The sequence below is a fragment of the Chiloscyllium plagiosum genome, unplaced genomic scaffold (genome assembly GCF_037043375.1).
Source record: "Chiloscyllium plagiosum isolate Xiang-an unplaced genomic scaffold, Cpla_swu_hap1 HiC_scaffold_8, whole genome shotgun sequence".
NCBI lineage: Eukaryota > Metazoa > Chordata > Chondrichthyes > Orectolobiformes > Hemiscylliidae > Chiloscyllium > Chiloscyllium plagiosum.
Genome location: NW_028270146.1, coordinates 19,327,928 through 19,349,811, shown reverse-complemented (window position 1 = coordinate 19,349,811; position 21,884 = coordinate 19,327,928). Strand labels below are relative to the sequence as shown.

At 40.7% G+C, this 21,884-nt stretch overlaps 1 protein-coding gene across 1 annotated transcript in view; it reads right to left on the bottom strand.

Annotated features, from left to right (window-relative positions):
* The window catches only part of sptlc2a (serine palmitoyltransferase, long chain base subunit 2a), a 128,919-nt gene that overhangs the window by 92,305 nt on the left and 14,730 nt on the right, over window positions 1-21,884 (bottom strand). Inside the window, exon 2 of the mRNA XM_043697043.2 lies at window positions 9,856-10,050. Within this exon, the coding sequence (XP_043552978.2) occupies window positions 9,856-10,050 (195 nt within the window). The remainder of the gene's footprint in view (window positions 1-9,855; window positions 10,051-21,884) is intronic.

The following is a 21,884-nucleotide window of genomic DNA, read 5'->3' as shown; positions in this document are numbered from 1 at the left end:
TTAAGGAGGAAAGAGTTGATATAGCTCTCCTACAGGAGACACACCTGTTAGATAAAGAACACTTGAAATTACGACAGGGCGGATTTGATCAGGCCTTTTTTTCTTCTTTTAGCTCAAAAAGCAGGGGAGTTGTTATTCTTGTTCGGAAGAATTTCCCTTTCAAAATCCTAAAGCAGATAAAAGACGAATCTGGACGATATATCTTGATTAAAGCCCTCATAAATGGAGAGGAATATGGGATTTTAAATTTGTACTGCCCCCCGGCACACCCCTTTAAATTTATAACGGAAGCCTTTTCAAAATTGATGGCTTTTGATGCCCGTCATATAATTATAGGGGGAGACTTTAATTGTATTATGGATCCAGAAATAGACAGGATTCCCAAGAGTACTGCAGGAGTATCTCCCAGATCTAGACAATTGATGGATCTGAACAAAGAATTAGGATTAGTAGATGTATGGAGATGTCTTCATCCACAGGGTAGAGATTTTTCTTTCTACTCTAATCCACATAAATGTCATACCGGAATTGATATGTTTTTTGCCCCCTCGATTTTTTAAAATTCCATATCATCCTGTAAAATAGGTAATATAGCAATTTTTGACCACGCTGCTGTATATATGGAAACTAAGGCGAGGAACAGTGGGACATCCCCTCGGCATTGGCGTATGGACCCCTTCTTAATGAAAGATAGTAAATTTGTAAAGTACTTCTCTCAAGAATTTAAAACTTTTTTAGAAATTAATTCAGGTACAACTAGCAACCCGTCAATGATGTGGGAGACCATCAAAGCTTACACGCGAGGCTTGATCATCTCCTACTCAGCGACCCAGAAGAAATTAAAGGGAGAACAACAGCGTCTGCTTGAAGCCCGCTTAAAAGCGGCTGAAACAGCATACACTGATAGACCTTCTATTATTAAATTGCAAAGGATTACAGCTCTTAGGACAGCTCTAAACACTACGCTTACTCAAATGGCTAAGAGGGAAATATTATTTGCAAAGCAAAGGTTATATGAATATGGCGACAAACCGGGTAGATACTTAGCATTTCTTGCAAAGAAAAAAAAGGCCCCTCAGACTATTACGTCTATCAAGGAAAGTACGGGTATTTTGACTCATGATCATAAAAAGATTAATGCGACCTTTAGAGAATTCTATTCTGAGATATATAAATCACAGGATTGTGAAGATAGGACGAAGAAGATGCAGTCATTTTTTAAAAATTTGACTTTTCCAGACCTAACTCCGGAACAAGTATCGGTCCTAAATGCTCCTCTTACACCCCAAGAAATAGTTGATGCAATTAGGCACCTTCAAAATGGTAAGGCGCCGGGCCCAGATGGCTTTCAAGCTGAATTCTATAAAGAATTTACAGAAATACTGGTTGGTCCACTTATGGACATGTATAACTATGCATATAGTCAGGGCTGTCTCCCGCCTTCGCTGAAAGAGGCAAATATCTCTCTTATCCTTAAAAAAGGAAAGGACCCAGAAGATTGTACATCATACAGACCAATATCCTTGCTAAATGTAGATTTTAAAATCCTCTCTAAAACGTTAGCACTGAGACTAGAAAGGATACTGCCACATATTATAGAGGAGGATCAGACAGGGTTTATTAAGGGCCGTAGATCATCCAATAATGTTAGAAGGGCTCTGAATATGATTCAAGCTTGTCATCAGGGAAAGATACCAGGAGTAGTGGTTTCATTAGACGCGGAAAAGGCATTTGATAGGGTCGAATGGTCATATTTGTTTTACACATTGGAGAGGTTTGGTGTTGGACAGGTGCTTACCAAATGGATCTCAACATTGTATAGTGATCCCAAAGCAGTTGTGGTTACCAATGGATTAGGCTCGGATAGCTTCAGTGTGGGTAGGGGCTGCCGTCAGGGATGTCCCCTCTCGCCATTGTTATTCACGCTAATAATTGAACCACTAGCAGAAGCTATACGAGCTGATCCTAATATAGTGGCCCCAAGGATTGGTACAGGTAAACATAAAATTACCCTTTATGCAGATGATGTTCTTCTATTCCTCAGTAACCCTTTGATGTCCCTACCTCGCTTAATCCAAGTTATTAATACATTTAGTGCATTCTCAGGCTATAAAATTAATTTTTCAAAATCGGAGGCTATGCCAATGGTTGGCCTTGCTGTGATACCCCGCTTAGCGGACGGTTCCCTTTTTCCCTTTCGCTGGTCCCTGGAGGGCTTCTTATATTTAGGCATTTTTATTACTCCAGTATTTGGTCAGTTGTATAAGGCTAATTTTTTGTGTATTTATTGGAAAGGATAAGGCAGGACCTCCAGCGATGGGGAGACCTGCCAATTTCCTGGTTGGGTAGAATAGCATTAATCAAAATGAATATCCTGCCCCGTCTCCTATATCCTATGAGAATGCTTCCGGTGATGCTGCCGAGGACGGCTTTATGTAAATTATACGGCTGGCTGAGTTCCTTTATCTGGAATCATTGGCGGCCCCTCATTAAGCTGAAGAAGCTACAGCTTCCACAGGCAAGGGGTGGATTGGACTTCCCAGACTTTAGGAAATATCAGTTAAGTTCCCTATTAAGTTACATAGCTGATTGGGTCTTGTCTGATCCACAATCAATCTGGTTGGACATCGAGGCTTCTCAAGTAAAATACCCACTTATTAATCTTTTATTCTCAGACAAGAGGAAAATCATTACAGATCACTGTAAAAACCCTATAATACTAAATACAATCAAGGCTTGGAATATAATGCGGCAAAATGAGGGTAATTCACATAAAACATCCCCCTATGCACCGATAGTGGGAGCATGGGGATTCCAACCAGGGTTAACAGATGCCACTTTTAAACTCTGGAGATCCAGGGGTATCTCATGTCTCAGGGATTTATTTAAAGATGGGGTCCTGATGTCTTTCGGACAGCTGCGTCAGAAATTCGGATTACCCAATGGAGACCTCTTTCGATACTTCCAAATTCGAGATTATATACCGAAGAAGACTACGTTCTTAGATAGTCTTTATAAATCCGATAGAGAATGTAGTGTCCTACGACCAGTGGGGGTATCTTCCGTCAGTAATATTTATCATTTACTACATGATGAAGTATCGGGAGATATGGATAATCTGCTTAAAACATGGGATCAGGATCTGGGACTAGAAATCTCCACAGAAATGTGGAATGATATCTGGGAAAATGCTAGAAGAATTACTATTTGTAACAGAACCCAGGCTATCCAGCTGAAGATACTTCATAGGGCCCATATAGCACCGGTTCGATTGGCAAAATTTAAGGCAGGAGCATCTCCAATGTGTCCTAAATGCAAAATAGAGGTGGGCACTCTTGTACATTGCTTACGGACCTGTCATAAGATCCGTAGATATTGGACTAAAGTAGCAAGTACCCTGACAGAAATTTTAGGAACGGAAATAAAAGTGGACCCCGTATCTCTCCTCTTGGGCTTTTCGAACTTTCCCTCCCTGGACACGTACGGGAAGAGACTATTTTCTATTCTTTCTTTCTGTGCAAGGAAAAATATTTTGATGAACTGGGTGGCGGAGGGCCCCCCTGGACTTTCAAATTGGCACAGACTAATTATGGAATGTATTCCCCTTGACTTCCTTACAAATATGGTGCACCGAAAGACCGAATTATTTTATAAAATATGGCAGCCCTTTTTGAATTACATAAATACAGATATTTCGGCTATCCTAACAAGGGCTTTTATTTAATTGAGATTACAAACCTGGCTGGTCCGCGGCCCCTCGGGGGAGGAATCCCGCACGAATACGGGTTTTATTATATCTGATGCTAACACATCCCGAGCATGTAAGAGACTTAAATATACACCCTGGTTAGTTGTAGGCTAGATTAGTAGATAGTTGAGTTTTGTTTGTTTGTTTTTTTTTCTTTTCGGTTTTTTTTGTTGTTTTGTTTTTCTTTTTTTGTCAAATTTTGGCTATTGTATATTTGAGCTAATTTTATATCAATGTTTATATCTGAGAGTTTTGTTTATTTTTGTAAACTTGTAAAAATGTTAAATTTCTAATAAAAATATCTATTAAAAAAAAAGAAATTCCTCTCCATCTAAACCTTTAACACTATGGCAGTCCCAGTCGATGTTTGGAAAGTTAAAATCCCCTACCATAACCACCCTATTATTCTTACAGATAGCTGAGATCTCCTTATAAGTTTGGTTCTCAGTTTCCCTCTGACTATTGGGGGAGGGGGGGGTCTATAATACAATCCCAATAAGGTGATCATCCTTTTCTTATTTCTCATTTCCACCCAAATAACTTCCCTGGATGTATTTCTGGGAATATCCTCCCTCAGCATAGCTGTAATGCTATGCCTTATCAAAAATGCCACTTCCCCCTCCTCTCTTGCCTTCCTTTCTATCCATCCTGTAGCATTTGTATCCTGGAACATTAAGCTGCCAGTCCTGCCCATCCCTGAACCATGTTTCCATAATTGCTATAATATCCCAGTCCCATGTTCCTAACCATGCCCTGAGTTCATCTGCCTTTCCTGTTGGGCCCCTTGCATTGAAATAAATGTAGTTTAATTTATTAGTCCAACCTTGTCCCTGCCTGCCCTGACTGTTTTGACTCACTTCTGTTCTCAGCTGTGCCCGTCTCAGATCAATCTCTTTCCTCACTATCTCCCTGGGTCCCACCACCCCCCCAGCTTACTAGCTTAAATCCTCCCAAGCAGTTCTAGCAAATTTCCCTGCCAGTATATTAGTCCCCTTCCAATTTACGTGCAATCCATCCTTCTTGTACAGATCACTTCTACCCCAAAAGAGATTCTAATGGTCCAAAAGTGTGAATCCTTCTCCATACACCAGCTCCTCAGCCATGCATTCATCTGCTCTATCCTCCTATTCCTGCCCTCACTAGCTCGTAGCACTGGGAGTAATCCAGATATTACTACCCTTGAGGACCTCCTTTTTAAATTTCTGCTTAACTCTGTAATCTCCCTTTAGAGTCTCAACCTTTTCCTTTCCAATGTCGTTGGTTCCAATGTGGACAATGACCTCCTGCTGGCCCCTCTCCCCCGTGAGAACATTCTGCACCCTCTCTGAGACATCCTTGATCCTGGCATCAGGAAACAACACGCCATTCTGCTTTTTTTCTGCTGGCTACAGAAACGTCTGTCTGTACCTCTGACTACAGAATCCTCTAACACAACTGATCTCTTGGAAGCTGGCATATCCTTCGTTGCATTAGAGCCAGTCGCAATACCTGAAACTTGGCTTTTTGTGCTATGTTCCCCTGAGAATCCATCACCCCCTACATTTTCCAAAACAGCATACCTGTTTGAAATGGGTATAGCCACAAAAGACTCCTGCACTAGCTGCCTACCTCTCTTATCCTTCCTGGAGTTAACCCATCTATGTGACTATATCGGAGACTATCCCCCCTTCCTATAACAGCCATCCATCACATACTGTTGCTGTTGCAAATTCCTCATCGCTTCTATCTGTCTCTCCAACCGATCCACTCGATCTGATAAGATTCGCATCCAACAGCATTTATGGCAGTGTTAATCTGCATTAATCCTTAAACTCTTTAAACTCCCACATCTGACAAGAAGCACATATCACTGCAAAGGCCATTTTTGCTCTTTCACAATCTACAGACCCAGAAAATAACACCGTCTTATTCCTCTACAAACACTGCCCCAGGTTAAATTAACAGCTATGGCTTATATTTTAAATTTAATCAAGAGAATGATCTCCAAAAACATATAATCAAGAAAGAATCCACTATACTCACTACTGCAGCCTCTCTCTTGGACAGACTTAAAACAACAATTAACTTATCTGATTCTGTGCTGTGAACTTTGCCCAACAGTTCCTCCAAGATTAGTAGTGAATTTCACTTGGTTCATTTTCCCAGATGCATTCCGATGTCCAGTGATACACGAAATCAAACAGCAAAGGTGGAAACTGCGCAGGTTTTCTCTCTCTCTCCTGCACAGTCCTCACCATGTGCTTCCTTTGTCTGCTCTTCTCCCTTTTAAAACTGCTGTTGTCTTGACTTTTTTTTGCCAAAGCTCCAAAACAATGAAACAGCATATAAAACAGTAATTGCTGCTCCTGAAATTCGAGGAAATCACCTCCAACACCTAAAATACCTCAAAGGAGCAGCTCTTCCAGCCAAACATTTTTCCCGTCCTCCATCTTGGATTACCCAGAATCTCTTCTGTATCATCTCCAAACCAACCACATCATACTGGTAGTGTGGTGACCAGAACTATACACAATATTCCATGTCTGCTTCCATGCTCTATGTTGCCACTGAAGGTGGCAGCACAGGTAGTTAAGGTAGTTAAAAAAAAAAGACCCATTGCATGTTTGCCTTCATTGGAAGGGGCCTTGATAACTTACCTATCTCCTTACACTCAAGGCCTTTTCTTAAAACTACCTTAACTATCTGTACTGCCACGTTCAGTGGTATCAGAGATACAGCATGGAAACACACCTTTCAGTCCAACTCATCCATGACAACCAGATATTCTCAACTAATCCAGCCCCATTTACCAGCATTTAGTCCATATCACTCAAATCCTTCCTATTCATGCACCCATCCAGATGCCTTTTAAATGCTGTAATTGTATCAGCCTCCACCAGCTCCTCTGGCAGCTCATTGCACACATGCTCCACCCATTGTTTGAAAAGGTTGCCGTTTCAATCACAAATCTTTCCTCTCTCTCAACCTCACGGCCTCTAGTTTTGGACTCCCGCACTCTGGGGATGTCATCTTTAAATATTAAGAGTGATCTAGTAAAACATTTTGGTTTCAGTAGTAAAAGTGCCTCTTGGCACATACATGCTCATCATGCGGGGGAAGAACATACTGCAGCCACTGCTACAGATCTGTCTGCGATTTTGCATTTAGCATGGCTTACCTTTAGTCCAATTAGTTGATGTGCAGCCCATACTTCTACTCCTACCCTGGCCCAACAGAACCCAACTCCAGTTTTAGTATTGATTCTAATGGGAGATAATGTTTTCTAAAGTTGCAGTTTTCAAAACATAACTCCAATTTTGATACCAGGAAAATAAACTTGCTTTCACCTTAAAAAGAAAAAAAAAACTTATGACTGTTTGGTCATTGCAGGTCATATATTTCAACTCTAGAAATATATTACCTAAGAGAAGGAAACTCCAGGCTTTGGTTTAACCAAACTAAATTCAACTGAAGCAATTCAAAGTAAAAATCAGAATGCCAGATTAGGGAAATTTATACGCAAACATTTCAAAGTAGTTGTTTGGAAGGTCATATCCTGTAATTAGCATTTAATACAATTTAGGAGGAAATCCCAAATCTGAGCATTTGCAAACATCTTTGTTTAAAAGACAGCAGTAAATCTTGTACAAATGAATTTAAAATCAATCCAACATTTTTAGTTTATTTTATTCATGCATAGGAAGTGTACATTGCTGACAAGAGCATATTTATTGTTCATTAAAGCCAAACTGTCTTTATTTGTCTGCAATAGTCTTGAGAGGATCCTGCAAACATGTCAACAATTGTTGACCCTTAAACAATTCTTCCAAGGACACAGCAGTATATCACACTCATTCAAGTACAATAAGATTAAGTCACATATTTATAGAATCAGTCATACAGCACACAAACAGACCGTTCAGTCCAACTCTTCCATGCCAACCAAGTTTCCCAAGCAAACTAGTCGCACTTGCCTGTGTTGGGCCCATATCCCTCTAAACCTTTCATGTACCTGTTCAAGTGACTTTTAAATATCGTAACTGTACCTGCATCTACCACTTCCTCAGGCAGTTCAGTCCACATAGAGTCATAGAGATGCACAGCATGGTCCGACCCATCCATGCTAACCAGATATCCCAACCCAATCTAGACCCACCTGCCAGCACCCGGCCCATATCCCTCCAAACCACATGCATGAAATTTGCCCGTCTTTTTAAAATCTTTCTCCTCGCACCTTTAAAAAGATATACCAACTCTCCCCTCGGGGAAAAAGGGCTTGCTATCCACTTTATCTATGCCCCAAGAATTTATAAACCTCTACGGTCACCTTTCAACCTCCTATGCTCCAGGGAAAAAAGACCCAACTTATCTAGTCTTTCCTTGTAATTCAAACCCTCAAATCCCAGCAACATCCTGGAACTATGGTTAGTTTCTTGTCATCACATGGCTGACCAAGAATCCTGGTCATTCCTGAAGGGCTTTTGCCCGAAAGACCGATTTTCCTGCTCCTCTGATGCTGCCAGACCTGCTGTGCTTTTCCAGCACCACTCTAAACTTGATCAAAAATCTTGCTGGTTCTTACCATTTGTCATTAGTGTATTAGAAAGATTTACAAGTGGATAATCCACATGTTTGGCCTTATTATGAACCATCTTTTTTGACCATCAAGTCCTAAAGTGGAATTAAATCTAGAATTTCTGTTTCAGAGGCAGGGAGACAATTCAGTGCATTACATCTTTTGAAGGATTGGCTAAATGGACAATGTACAGAGTAGAAATTAACAGTACATTTTTCCAAGTAAGGTGGAACAGTGCAAGGATCACTGTTGTGGCCTCAGCTACTTTCAATCTAGATCAGGACCTGTCCAAAGAGACAGAGTATTTTATCAAGTGATACATTACAAGTCTAGGTAGGAATGCAACACACAAGTAGAAAGGCAAATGGCATATTGGTCTTTAATGTAAATGTTTGGAGTACAACAGTAACCAATTTTGTACAACTGCATGAAATCACACCTGGAGCTCTGAGCAATAATGTTTGCCATATCGAAGGAGGAAGTACTTACCTTGAAGATGGTACGGAGATTGTTCATTCAAGTGGTTTTCAGGATGAAAGGTTGATTAAATTGGATCTATCCTCTCTGGGATTTAGAAGAATGAGAGCGGTGATCTCAATGAAACATTTGAAATTCTACGGGTAGCTTAGTAGAGAAAATACTAGGTTGTTATTTTCTAGAGACTTCAGAACATGGAGACAATGTCTTAGGATAAGGGGCTCACCATTTAGGTGAGTGATAAGGAAAACCTCCTTCGTGCAGTTGTTTGTTAATCTTGGAAAGTGCTTATCCAGAATGTTATAGCGGAGGATAATTTAAGATGGGAGTTGATTATAAGCTAGTTTGTAATGCATGGAGGAGCATGCTTGAGAGACCAAAAACTTGCAAACGTTGAATAGTCTCCTCTTATTTTCAAGGCAGCAGTGCCATCAACATTGCTTACCATACCGTTGAGGACACTGGAGCAATAAAACAATGCAACAAACCCTAGTCAGGACCATAGTCAAGATTAGAGTGGCGCTGCAAAAAGCGCAGATCAGGCAGCATCCGAGGAGCAGGAAAATCGACGTTTTGGGCAGGAGCCCTTCATCCTCATTCCTGATGATGGGCTCCTGCCCAAAATATTGATTTTCCTGCTCCTTGGATGCTGCCTGACCTGTTGTGCTTTTCCAACACCACTTGTAATCTTGACTCTAATCTCCAGCATCTGCAGTCCTCACTTTTGCCTAGGCCAGGACCAGCTTGGGAAATAAGAGATTCCATCACCCAAGCATCTGTATTGGTACAGTAACACCACTATATAAAAGGTGTGGCACATAAAAATGCGTTGTATGACAAAGTATTTCCTTGTTTATTTTAATTTTTCATCTAAATACTGTTATACTTGAAGTATAAGAGGGACCATCGTAACATTAAAAAGTTGTTAAATTCATCCAATTAGTCTGATTTACTCACTGAAGGTAGTGGCCTAGTCTGGAGTATGTAACTCAGCAACACGAGATATTTTTAAACTCATCTACTGCCATTATTTTAACACAAAGGAAGAGAAACATTTGCAAATAACTGCCCTCACCTTTTGCTCTTCACGTTCAGTAGCATGATGACATTTTTCAATCTTCCACTCCCGAAGAAAATCCCTGAGATATCCAAAAAGTGTAAGGATTCCATAACCCATATACGTCAACACAGCAACAAGCATAGGTGTTTCCTCAAAAGACTGATTAAATGGCTTCTTGTACAGTCCGCCATTTTGTGCAACATGAAGAATCTGGGATAAAAGAAAAGTCAGAGCATAAATATGCTACAATTTGGTGACATGGAACTTACAATGGTAAAGGTTGACAGAATACTAAGACTTCCACTCAATATGAAGTCAAGTGTTGGGGGTTGTGCCTGATCGCACAAGTTATTCCAACTGCACTGGACTTCTTGCAATTTTGTTAAGAGTAGCAAGTGATCTAGAAATTGAGTAGAATTCAACCATAAGATTCAAATGCAAATTTGCTAATGCATCATTGAAGTTCAATAAAAATTGAATTGACTTGTTTTGGCAAACTGTACAGTTTTGTACACACTACCAAATGCCAATATATGTTGACGTTGAGTGGTTTGTGGGGTCGGAGGGGGTTTGGTGGTAAAAATGACAGGTATTAACTGACATTACTCACTGGGGAGCACACAAGATCAAACCCATTTTTCCCCAGAGAGTAGAAGTTAAAGATTTTTCTTAAATTATACAAAAGTCCACAATGTGATTATTCATGTCCAGCTTGGCAAAAAGCACAGACCAGGTTTCTGTATTTAAGAATTTCTGTTTATTACAGGCAACCAGTTATAAACCATTGGCATAACATGATGAACTAAAACTCTCATCAACCCTTTATAACTGCATCTTACACACGAGGTACAGACAGAGAGGTTACTTGGATGGGAGAAAATCTGGAAAGAGTTCAGTAATCTTTATTCTAGAGTTCTGATGAGTTGGATCTTGCTGATCTTAAAGTTTCTTCTTGATTTCCCTTTTCCAAATGCTTCCACTGATTTGTAAGTGACTGGGTCACTTGTAAAATGCTTGTGATTTATCAATTAAAAAGTCAACTATTGAAGGAAGGATTACCTGATTATTCTGGTTTGAGATAAGTTTTGACTACAGAGAACAGAGTAACTTCTCTGTACCCCGATCCCAGGCATGGCTGTACAGTAACCTGACAGGCAAAAGGTTTTTATCATCAAGAAATGGTGATCCACAGACCAATCAATTATTGCTACTCAGCTGCATCTCTGTACAGAACAACTTGGCTCCAATTCATCTTCAACCACTTCAATTACTGATTGTTGAAACAGCTGTACAAATATTTGCTGCCCCAAGTTTCAGGTTATTAGCTGTTCAAAACACATCCTTTGAAATACTGGTTTTTAAATTTAGGATTTAAAAGTGTGGACTAAAAAATAAATATAAAGAGCCACAGGTTTTACATAATACAAGAGTGACTCTTCAGCATCCAACACTTTCAGTAAGCCTTGAAGTCAGGCCATCAAACCACAGTGAGCAAAGACCAACTTAAAACAATTTTAGAATGATGTAAATTTACAAGTACCAGTAGTCTTCAGTGAATTCAAATACTCATCAAAATTAAGTTCACAGCAACCGAAAAATGCATCCATTGCATCTGCAATTATCTTAATGAATACCATAGGGAAGGATTTACAATTTTTAAAATTATTCTGCTGGATGTAAGTTCACACAGATGAAATATTGTCAACTAGCCATTTTCTGACAGGGACTCAATTACAGGATAAATGAGTTATTTATTGCAAATGACAATTAAACCGTGTGAAGTACCTGGCACAGTGAGGTGGGGGGTGGGGGGGGGGGGGAGCGGGCTCAGAGGGAGGGAGGGGGAGAAAGAAGGAAAAATATGAATCAGTCAGTCAAATTGGCGACTTTGTAGAATTTGACAAAATCTTTTTACATGATGTCTCTGGTGATAATCGGGTTTCATTTCTAGCGTACTACCCTACTGAGTGGTGACAGGTTTATTATCACAACAGTTCCAGGGCTTTTCTGCACATGAATTATGACTATTAAATTTCAACAACACTGCTTTGTTGCGAACTGCTTTGGAATATGGCCTTATCTTCCTTTGATAACCTCTGAACTACACGTATACAGGAAGAGAAAAAAAACTGAACAAGCTGGATGACAAGGAAAAAGTTTCATAAAAAGTTCACTGATACTTGAAACTGTTAGGTGGTTTGGGTACATAAAGTGTGCTGTGAATGGAAAATCACATTCTGGATTACAAAGACAAGTTTATGCAATAATATGAGCTAGATGCCACACCCTGCTTCATTACTTGTGAAAAAATTCTTCATCTTATTGCCTGGCATTTAACCCTTTGTCTGCAATGCATTATACATAGGTATTAGCTGCAATTTTATCATAGAATCCCTACAGTATGGAAACAGGCCCTTTGGCCCAACAAGTCCACACCAACCCTCCGAACAGTATCCCACCTAGACCCGTTCCCCTACCCTATTATTCTACATTTACCCCTGACTCACGCACCTAGCCTATTTATCGCTAAACACTGTGGGCAATTTAGCATGGCCAAGTCACCTAACCCTTACATCCTTGGATTGTGGGAGGAAACCGGAGCACCCAGAGGGATCCCATGCAGACACAAACTCCACACAGACAGTCGCCTGAGGTGGGAATTGAATCCAGGTCACTGGTGCTGAGGCAGCAGTGCTAACCAATAAGCCACCGCGCTGCCCCAATTTTGTGGAGGACATGAAGTGAAGCAATATATTGGCATGCAGTGTCACCACTGATGTGCAGTTTCTTGTTAATCATTGAGTGTACAATGTTACATCATTGTTATGGAAAATGTGCACGAACATGAAATACAATACTAACATGACACCTGTAAGTCTTACAACTATGCCAGTGTGAAAAATTGAATCAGCTCAAAACTTAGTCAAATATCAAATTGGAGAGAAAAAAAAAGGTGGTGTAAAACTTGCAACCATCAATAAAAATTCAGTCCAATGTCAGGTCACTGGATTAACATGTTGAAAACTAAATTAAAGTATAGGAGATTGTATGTATGTCCATTACTATGACTGTTCATTTTGCCCATCACATTAAACTTCAGAGTTTAATGTAATAATCCATACTAGCATTAACAGCAAACTCAACTGCAATTCTAGCTGATAATGTGATGGTCTGTTAGTGGGGTGTTACTTTGCCAAGCATCTAGCAGGGAAAAAGAATCCCAAAGCAAATCTGACAGTAATTGGACAGCAACATTCTTTAAAACAGTATGCTTCCAAGTTAAAAACTGAAAGCCCACAAATTTAGCGCTACTGACCCTTATCAAGCATTTTATCGCACTAACAAACATTTCCATTAACTACATACAATGTACAAAAATCTGGTTGCATTACAGTCTATGGTACCAAGTACCATTTTGTAAAGATTACAGTTCAGATGTCAGCATAATAATGGAGGAAATTGACATCAGATCAGTCGACTTCGACTCCCATGGAGATGCATCCTGTTCCAACTCATGAGATGGGTACCTGCCCCTGTATGCAAAGTGGCCAGGTAGCAACAGTACAACAAGAGATGTTGATGAAAAGTTGTATTGACCAAAGCTTTAAGATCACCAATACTTATGAAACAAATGGTGAATGCATGCACAAGTTAAATGTTTAACACAAATTTGGCTAAGTACATGGATAGGAAAAGCTTGGAGGGATATGGGCCAAATGCAGAGAAGCAGGACTAGTTTAGTTTGGGAACATGGACTAGTTGGACCAAAGGTCTATTTCCATGCTGTATCACTATGACCAACTACATTCGCACAATAAAGCTGATTTTGTTGCACATTTTCAAATTATTACTTAAAGTATGCTATTGAACTAAAATGCTTGGAAGGCATCTTATCTAAGAAAGATCTAGGGGCAAGGTATGGCATGGATAGAGGACTGGCTGACTGGCAGAAGGCAGAGTTTGGGGATAAAAAGGAATCTTTTGCCACTCTGGCAGCCAGTGACTAGTGGAGTGCAACACGGGTTACTGTCAGGACAACTATTTAAGTTAACAGTCTGGATGAAGGAATTAAGAGCAATGTTGCAATGTCTGCAGATGACAATGATAAGTGGACAGTGTTATGGACCAACCCAGATGCCCCCCAGAACATTTCAAGGAGGTAGTCCAGACGCTAACTTTTCTAATTGTTTTAAGCTGGTGTATTGTGGGTATTCTAGGAGTGATGCAGTTGGCCCAACCCCATAGTTTTAAACAACACAATTTATTTACAGACTACTGAATGAAACACGATCAAAAGGAGAACCAAGTTTAGAATAACAACCTATTTGATAACCCAATCGACTCTATTGCAATTTAATGCTGCTGCTCCAAATACTTACTACATCCCCACAAACACCCCTTGGCTAAGGTAAATCAAACACAGGTTCTTACAGGAGAGAGATGTCAGACAGAGGGGACTAGCATGGCGCTGATTCTTTAAGTCCCCGGCTAAAAACCGCTGTTTGATGAGCAACTTTAAACAGACTGCTTGCTAAAACCAAACAAAGCCAAACTAGAAGTAACCCTGAACTGGGAGAACTGGTCACTCCCCTTTCATTGTACAAGTGCTTTAAAAGAAATACTTTAAAAAGAAAGCCTTCAAGTAGATATTTCCAGACATTTCAGAACCTCTGCCTTTATGATCCCTCTTGAACAAAACCAAGGACTAAAGAACCTTGTTAAAGGGGCAGTATCATTACAACAGACAGGCAGCACTGGGAAAGTGATGAGGCTGGAGAAGGACTTAGAAGGGCTGGTGACTGGGTAAAGTGGCAGATGTGGGAAAAGTAAGACTATACTCTTTGATAGGAAGAATAGAGACACAGACTATTCTATAAATTGGAAAAACTTCAGAAATCTGAAGCACAAAGGCAGTCCTAGTTCAGGATTCTCGAGGATAACTTATAGGTTCATTTGGCATTTGGGAAGGCAAATGCAATGTTGCATACATTTCAAGAGGGCTGCAATACAAGGGCAGAGATGCACTGGCGAGGCTGTGTAAGGCTCTGGTCAGACCAAATTTAGAATATGGAGCAGTTTTGGACTCCATATCTAAAGAAAGGATGCGCTGTAGTTGGAGGGGGTCCAAAGGACATTTGCAAACATGACCCCTGGACGAAGGGCTTGGCATATGTGGAGCAGCTGAGGACTTGGGCCTGTAAATGATGGGCATTTAGAAGGATGTGATGTTTGGGGGAGGCGGGTGTATCGGATTGAAACTTACAGAATACTGACAGGCCTGGATACTGTGGCTATGGAGATGCTTCTACTAGGAGAGATTAGAACCTGAGAGCACAGCCTCAGAATGAAGGGACAACTCTTCAGGACTGAGATGAGGAGGAATGTCTTCAACCAGAGGGTGGGTAACTTGTGGAACGCATTGCCACAGAAGGCTGTGGAAATCAAGTCATTGAGTCTTTAAGAAAGAGATAGATTGCTTTACAAATCAAGCAGCTATCAAGGGTTATGGGGAGAAGGTAGGAGAATGGGGTTGAGAAACATATCAGCCACTATCAAGAGCGGAACAGTCTCAATGGGCCAAATTGCTTCATTCTACTCCTGTATCTCAGTCTAAGGGATCTGGTAGCTACCGAATACAAACTCACTTTGCATGTTTGCTAAGTGGACTTCATATTTATAATACTTGCTAACTAAACATCTTGCACCTAAATCTGCATTTGACATGAGAATATTACTGCAAACTTCAGTGCCTGTAAAGTGTTTATCACTGTGACCACATCACAAGGTAGGGAACAGAGCCAAATTTAATTTGATCCTTAACATAATTAGGTTAGTTTAATTGTCAAAGCCTGGCAAACTGAATACAGTTCATAAACTTCAAGATTCACCCGCTGTGAAATCAGAAGGACTCGAGCTTTTGCTTTAATTAAAAAGTCAGCATTTGTAATTATTCATTTCCCTTCCATTCCAGCTAGCTGCAGTATTTACTAGTTCTCTGCTTCAGCCAAAAGAATGTACAGTACTGGGTGGGTCCAGAACGCTAGCAATTCTGAGGATGTTCCTGCAACAAAGTAAACACTTTGCAAGACAAAGCCACTACAAGTAGTACAGATCAGTATCGAATCAAGATTTATAAAGCACCATCAAACCTACTCGAGCAGTGGCTTTTGAATTCCTGCTGTATACAGCCGGAAACAGGTTTGCTCTAGTTTACTTCTTTCCCCACTTCTGTTCTCTGCCATTACTAGTCCATGGCTCTTCCACCCAATTCTGGAGGTTAATAAGATCCAATAAAAAACACAGAATTGAACAGATGTAGAATGCAAAAAGGAAGATTACCGTTGTGGAAATGGAATAATCAATGGTCTCATGTGTTCCAGATTATTGAAAGCAAAGAACACCGCTATACAGATAATCTTTAGAAATTACTTCCATGCATTCGAACATTCAACTTTACAAGAATAGCAACAGCTAATTCAAAGAATGCCAGAAAAGGGCAAATATTTAATTTAATATTACATGTACTGAGATACAGTGAAGAACATTGTTCTACGCGTTATCCAGACAAATCATACTTAACAAAAACATAGTAATAGAACAGAATGCAGAACGTAGCGTTACAGTGACAGAGGGTGCAGAGAAAGAAAACTCTAATATGAGAGATCTGTTCATAAGTCAAATAACTAGGGGGAAGAACCTCATGAGGAGATTCCAACTAATAGTTTATATTTCAACACATTATGAGCACCTGTGCTCCAAATCTAAATATTGTACAAAAACACCAAAGATACAGAGTACAATGGGATCTTGATCAGATGGGCTAATGGGCTGAGGTGTGGCAGATGGAGTTTAATTTAGATAAATGTGAAGTGCAGCATTCTGGAAAGGCAAAGCAGGGCAGGATTTATACAGTTAATGGTAAGGTCCTGGGGAGTCTGGCTGAACAGAGACCTTTGGAGTGCGGGTTCATAGTTCCTTGAATTCTCAGGTAAATAGGATAGTGAAGGCAGCATTTAGTATGCTTTCCTTTATTAGTCAGAGCACTGAGTATTTCAGTTCAGGTCATGTTGCTGCTGTACAGGACATTGGTTAAGCCACTTTTGCAATATTGTCTGCAATTCTGGTTTCCTTGCTATAGGAAGGATGTTGTGATACTTGAAAGGGTTCAGAAAATATTTACAAAAATGTTGCCAGGGTTGGAAGATTCAGCTAGAGAAAGACGAGGGCTATTTCCCCTGGAGCATCAGAGGCTAAGGGGTGAGCTTATAGAGGTTTATAAAATCACAAGGGGCATGGATAAGGTAAATAGACAAGGTAATTTCCCTGGGGTAGGGAAGTCCAGAACTAGAAGGCATAGATTTAAGGTGAGAGGGAAATGATTTTGAAAAGAGCAATTGTTTCTACAGAGGTGTGTGTATTGAATGAGCTGTCAGAGGAAGTGATGGAGGCTGGTACAATTACAACATTTAAAAGGCATCTGGATGGGTATATGAATAAGAAGGGTTTAACGGGATGTGGGCCAAGTGCTGGCAAATTGGACTAACTTAAGATATCTGGTCAGCATGGAGGAATTGGACTGAAGGGTTTGCTTCCGTGCCATACATCTCTATGACTCTATAGGTGAGCAATAGTTCCAAATACTTCATGTGCTCTGCAAGCAGTACAGCTTGTAATGATTGAATTTCATACTTGCACCACACAGCTTGGAAAATTTGCATTTCCACCACAAACTGCGATACCACTCTCACAGAAACGGTTCTTTATTTCTCTAGTCTTAGCACCACCTTAGCTTCCAATCAAAGCAGGTCTTTATTTAATTTCCAGTTCTTAAAACAAATTCATGGGATATGGCTGCTGCTGACGCAGAAAAAATGCCCAGCCCTCTCAAGGCAGTGAATCACTGGAGACTTCGTGGTGTAGGAGGGAGTTATAGAATCTTGATCCAACAATAGTGAAGGAACAAGGTGAAGTGCAGCTTTGAGGGGAACTTGCAAGTGGTTGTGTTCCCTGTACCAGTTACCTTTATTGTTCGAGATAGCATATTTGTGGGTTTTTGAGGGTGCTGTCAAAGGTGCCTGGATGATTTGCTGCAATGCATTTCATCAATCACACTGTTGTACTGTTTCAAAACAGGAAAGGAAATGAATGTTGTGAATGGGGTGCCAAGGAGGCTGCTTTATCCAGGATGATGTCAAGCTGGAGTGCTGTTGCCGCTGCACTAATCCAGCCAGTCCTCGCATCTGTTTGCAGCTGATATGTAGGCAGTCAGGAAATGAACTACTTGGTACAGAACCTTAGGTTCCCACATGCTCTTGCAGCCACCATATTTATATAGCCAGTCCAGTTCAGTTTCTGATCAATGACAACTCCCAGGATGATGGGGATAAGGCTTCAGCAATGGTAATGCCATTGCATGCTAAAAGTGATGGTTAGATTGCCTCTACTTGGAGATGGTCATTATCTGGCACTTGTGTTTCACAGACATTACTATTACTCATCACACCAAACCTGAATGTTGCTCACTCCTTGTTGAATATGGTCAGCATTTTGAGTTACGAATGATACTGAACTTTGTGCAAACAGAGAACTTCCATACTTAAACTTATCAAGCAATCATTGATGAAACAGCTGAACATTTTTGGGTCTAGAACAGCTCCAAGTAACTCCCTCAGTGATGTCCTATAGGTGAAATAACTGACAAACTAGCATAACCACCTTTCTTTGTACTATATTAAGTATGACCAGAGCCTTATAGAGCCTCTGAAATACATCCCTTCTTTCTATCCCTCAAAAATAAATGCCAACATTGCAGTTGCCTTCCTAACTACTGAATTAACCTGTAGGTTTACCTTGTCCAGGATCCTGGACTAGAACTCCCAAGTCTCTTTACACTTCAGAATTTTCTCCCTATTTAGACAATAGTCTATGCCTCTATTCTTGACCTCACTTTCTCACACTCTCCTAACCTGTCCAAATCCTCTGCAGCCTCCCCAACTCCTCAATGCTACCTGTTCCTCTACCTATCTTTGTGTTATCTGCAAACTTCGCCAGAATGCCCATGGTTCCTTCATCTAGATCAATAATGTATAAAGTGAAAAGTTGCGGTCCCAACACTGACCCTTGCGGAATACCACTTGTCACCGGGTGCCATCTTGAGAAAGGCCCTTTTATCCCCACTCTCTGCTTTCTGCCAGACAGCCAAGCTTCAATCCATGCTAGCACCTTGCCTCTGACACCATGGACCCTTATCTTACTCAGTAACCTCCTGTGCGGCACCTTGTCAAAGGCCTTCTTGGAGTCCAGGTAGATAACATCCATTGGCTCGCCTTGGTCCAACCGGCTCGTTACTTCCTTAAAAGAATTCCAACAAATTTGTCAAGCATGACCGCCCCTCAATGAAACCATGCTGACTTTGCCCTATTTTAGTGTTCAGAAATCGTATCCTTCACAATGGATTCCAGGATCTTATCACAATCAAGGTTAGGCTAATCATTCTTTTGCCTTACTCCCTTTTTAAACAGGGGTGTCATGTAAGTGATTTTTCAGTCCTCTGGGACCATCCCTGATTCTAGCAATTCCTGAAAGATCACCACTTATGCCTCCATTATCTTTTTAGCTATCTCCCTTCGAACTCTGGGGTGTAGTCCATCTGCGCCAGGTGACTTACAGACCATCAGACCATTCAGTGTTTCTAGCACCTTCTCCTTGGGTGATGGCCACCAAACTCGGTTCTGCACCCCCCTCGAATTTGTGTGATATTACTAGTGTCTTGCCCCATGAAAACTGACAAAGTAATTCAGTTCCTCAGCCATTTTCTTGTTCCCCACTACTATCTCTAGTATCATTTTTCAGCAGCCCAATATCCACTTTTGCTTCTTTTGCCCTTTATACATCTAAAGAAACTTTTTTTCCCCTTTATATTACTGGCCAGTTCATATTTAATCTTCCATCTTTTGTTTTGTTGCCCTCTCTTTGTAAGCTTCCCAATCCTCTGGTTTCCCACTTTCCTTCACCACATTATAATGCTTTCTTCTGCTATTATACTATCTCTGATTTCCCTAGTCATCCACGGTTGCCTCATCATCCCTGTACTATGCTCCTTTTTCCCCCTTGGGATGAATCTCCACAGTCTCCTGAATCACTCCCAGAAACTCCTGCCATTGCTGTTCCACTGTTTTTCCAGCTAGGCTCCTTTCCCTGTCGAAAAGTATGGCACTGGAAAAGCTAAGCAGATCAGGCAGCATCCAAGGTGGTGAGTTGATGTTTCAGGCACAAGCCCTTCCCTCGCCCGGTCAATTCTACCGAGCTCCTCCTTCATCTCTCCTAGTGGAAGGATGTTGTGAAACTTGAAAGGATCCAGACAAAATTTACAAGGATATTGCCAGGATTGGAGGGTTTGAGTTACAGGCAGAGGCTGTATAGGCTGGGGCTGTTTTCCCTGGAACACTGGAGGCAGACAGGACACCGAACAGATTTATAAAATCATGAGGGGCATGGATTGCGTAAATAGACAAGGTTTTTTTCCCTGGGGTGGAGTCGTCCAGAATGAGAGGGCATAGGTTTAAGGGGAAGAAGGGAGAAGTTTAAAAGGGACATAAGAGGCAATTTTTTCATGCAAAGTGTGGTGCCTGTACGGAATGAGCTGCCAGAGGAAGTGATGAAGGCTGGTACAATTACAACATTAAAAAGGCATCTGGGATGAATATATGAATAGGAAGGGTTTAGAGGGATATGGGCCAAGTGCTGGCAAATGGGACTAGATTAGGTTAGGGTAGCTGGTCAACACGGACACGTTGGGCTGAAGAGTCCGTTTCCGTGCTGTACATCTCTATGACTCTAAGTTGTTAAAAATACTGCAGTACCATATTGAGTTTTACTCATTTTAAAAATTGAACAGTTACATAGAACAAACAGGTCATTCAGCCCATCAGATCTGTAAGTGTATTTTTGCTCAAGGCAGCTGTCATCCACCATCACAACATTTGCTTCTATTCTCTCATGTACACATCTGGCCTCTGCTTAAATGCATCTGCATTACTTGCCACTTACTGCAAGCGGGAATTTTACATTCTTGCCAGGTTTATAGAGGTAAAAGTGAGGGCTGCAGATGCTGGAAATCAGAGCTGAAAGTGTGCTGGAAAAGCGCAGGTCAGGCAGCATCCAAGGAACAGGAAAATCGACGTTTTGGGCATAAACCCTTCTTCAGATATCCCTATGGTATTGTGAAGAAGGGCTTATGCCCGAAACGTCGATTCTCCTGTTCCTTGGATGCTGCCTGACCTGCTGCGTTTTTCCAGCAACACATTTTCAGGTTTATAGAGGTAGCCAATGATGGAAGAAAGTAAATCCAGATGTAGAGTTTAAATGGACTTCCCAAACCACCCCCACCCCACCAAATTCCAGGTAATACAAGTTTTGACAACTGTTTGCATTTTACCTATCATTCTGTCTCAAGGTGGCATAACAATGATTAACAAGTACCTTTGTGGGTCTGCCGTTCACAGATAATATTGTTACACAGATAAGGTGCTAATGAGAGCAAATTAAGTAATCAGAAGTCACAAAAAATGTGACAGAAAGCATGAGACACAATCAAATTGTGCACAAAGAATAGTTCATGTTAAAACATAAAATGAAAGCAGTCAAGGAAAAGTAGTTCAGAAGAGTCTTCAGAAACAATAGCACAGGGATATCTGAACAAAGACATGGAGACATAATCACATGCCGGGTATAAAGTCACATAAGCTGTCCTGTCCTTGTTTTTGCACATTAAAAATTTCCATCAACATTTCTAATTGTAATTGCTAGTGTAACATTTTAATTACATTCTCCTGAGAGAGTTGGTACTGAGCATCTGAAAGGGTCTGTTTACAACATATCAGGTCTATCTAATTCCCTTAAAAGTATGCACATTCAAGTTAATGGAAAAAGTGACTGCAGGTACTGATTATCTTCAATTTTCATATAGTTTGCATTTATAAAAAGCCATTGGACATCCAAACAATCTTAGAGTTACATCCAAAATATCCACTATTGCAATGCAA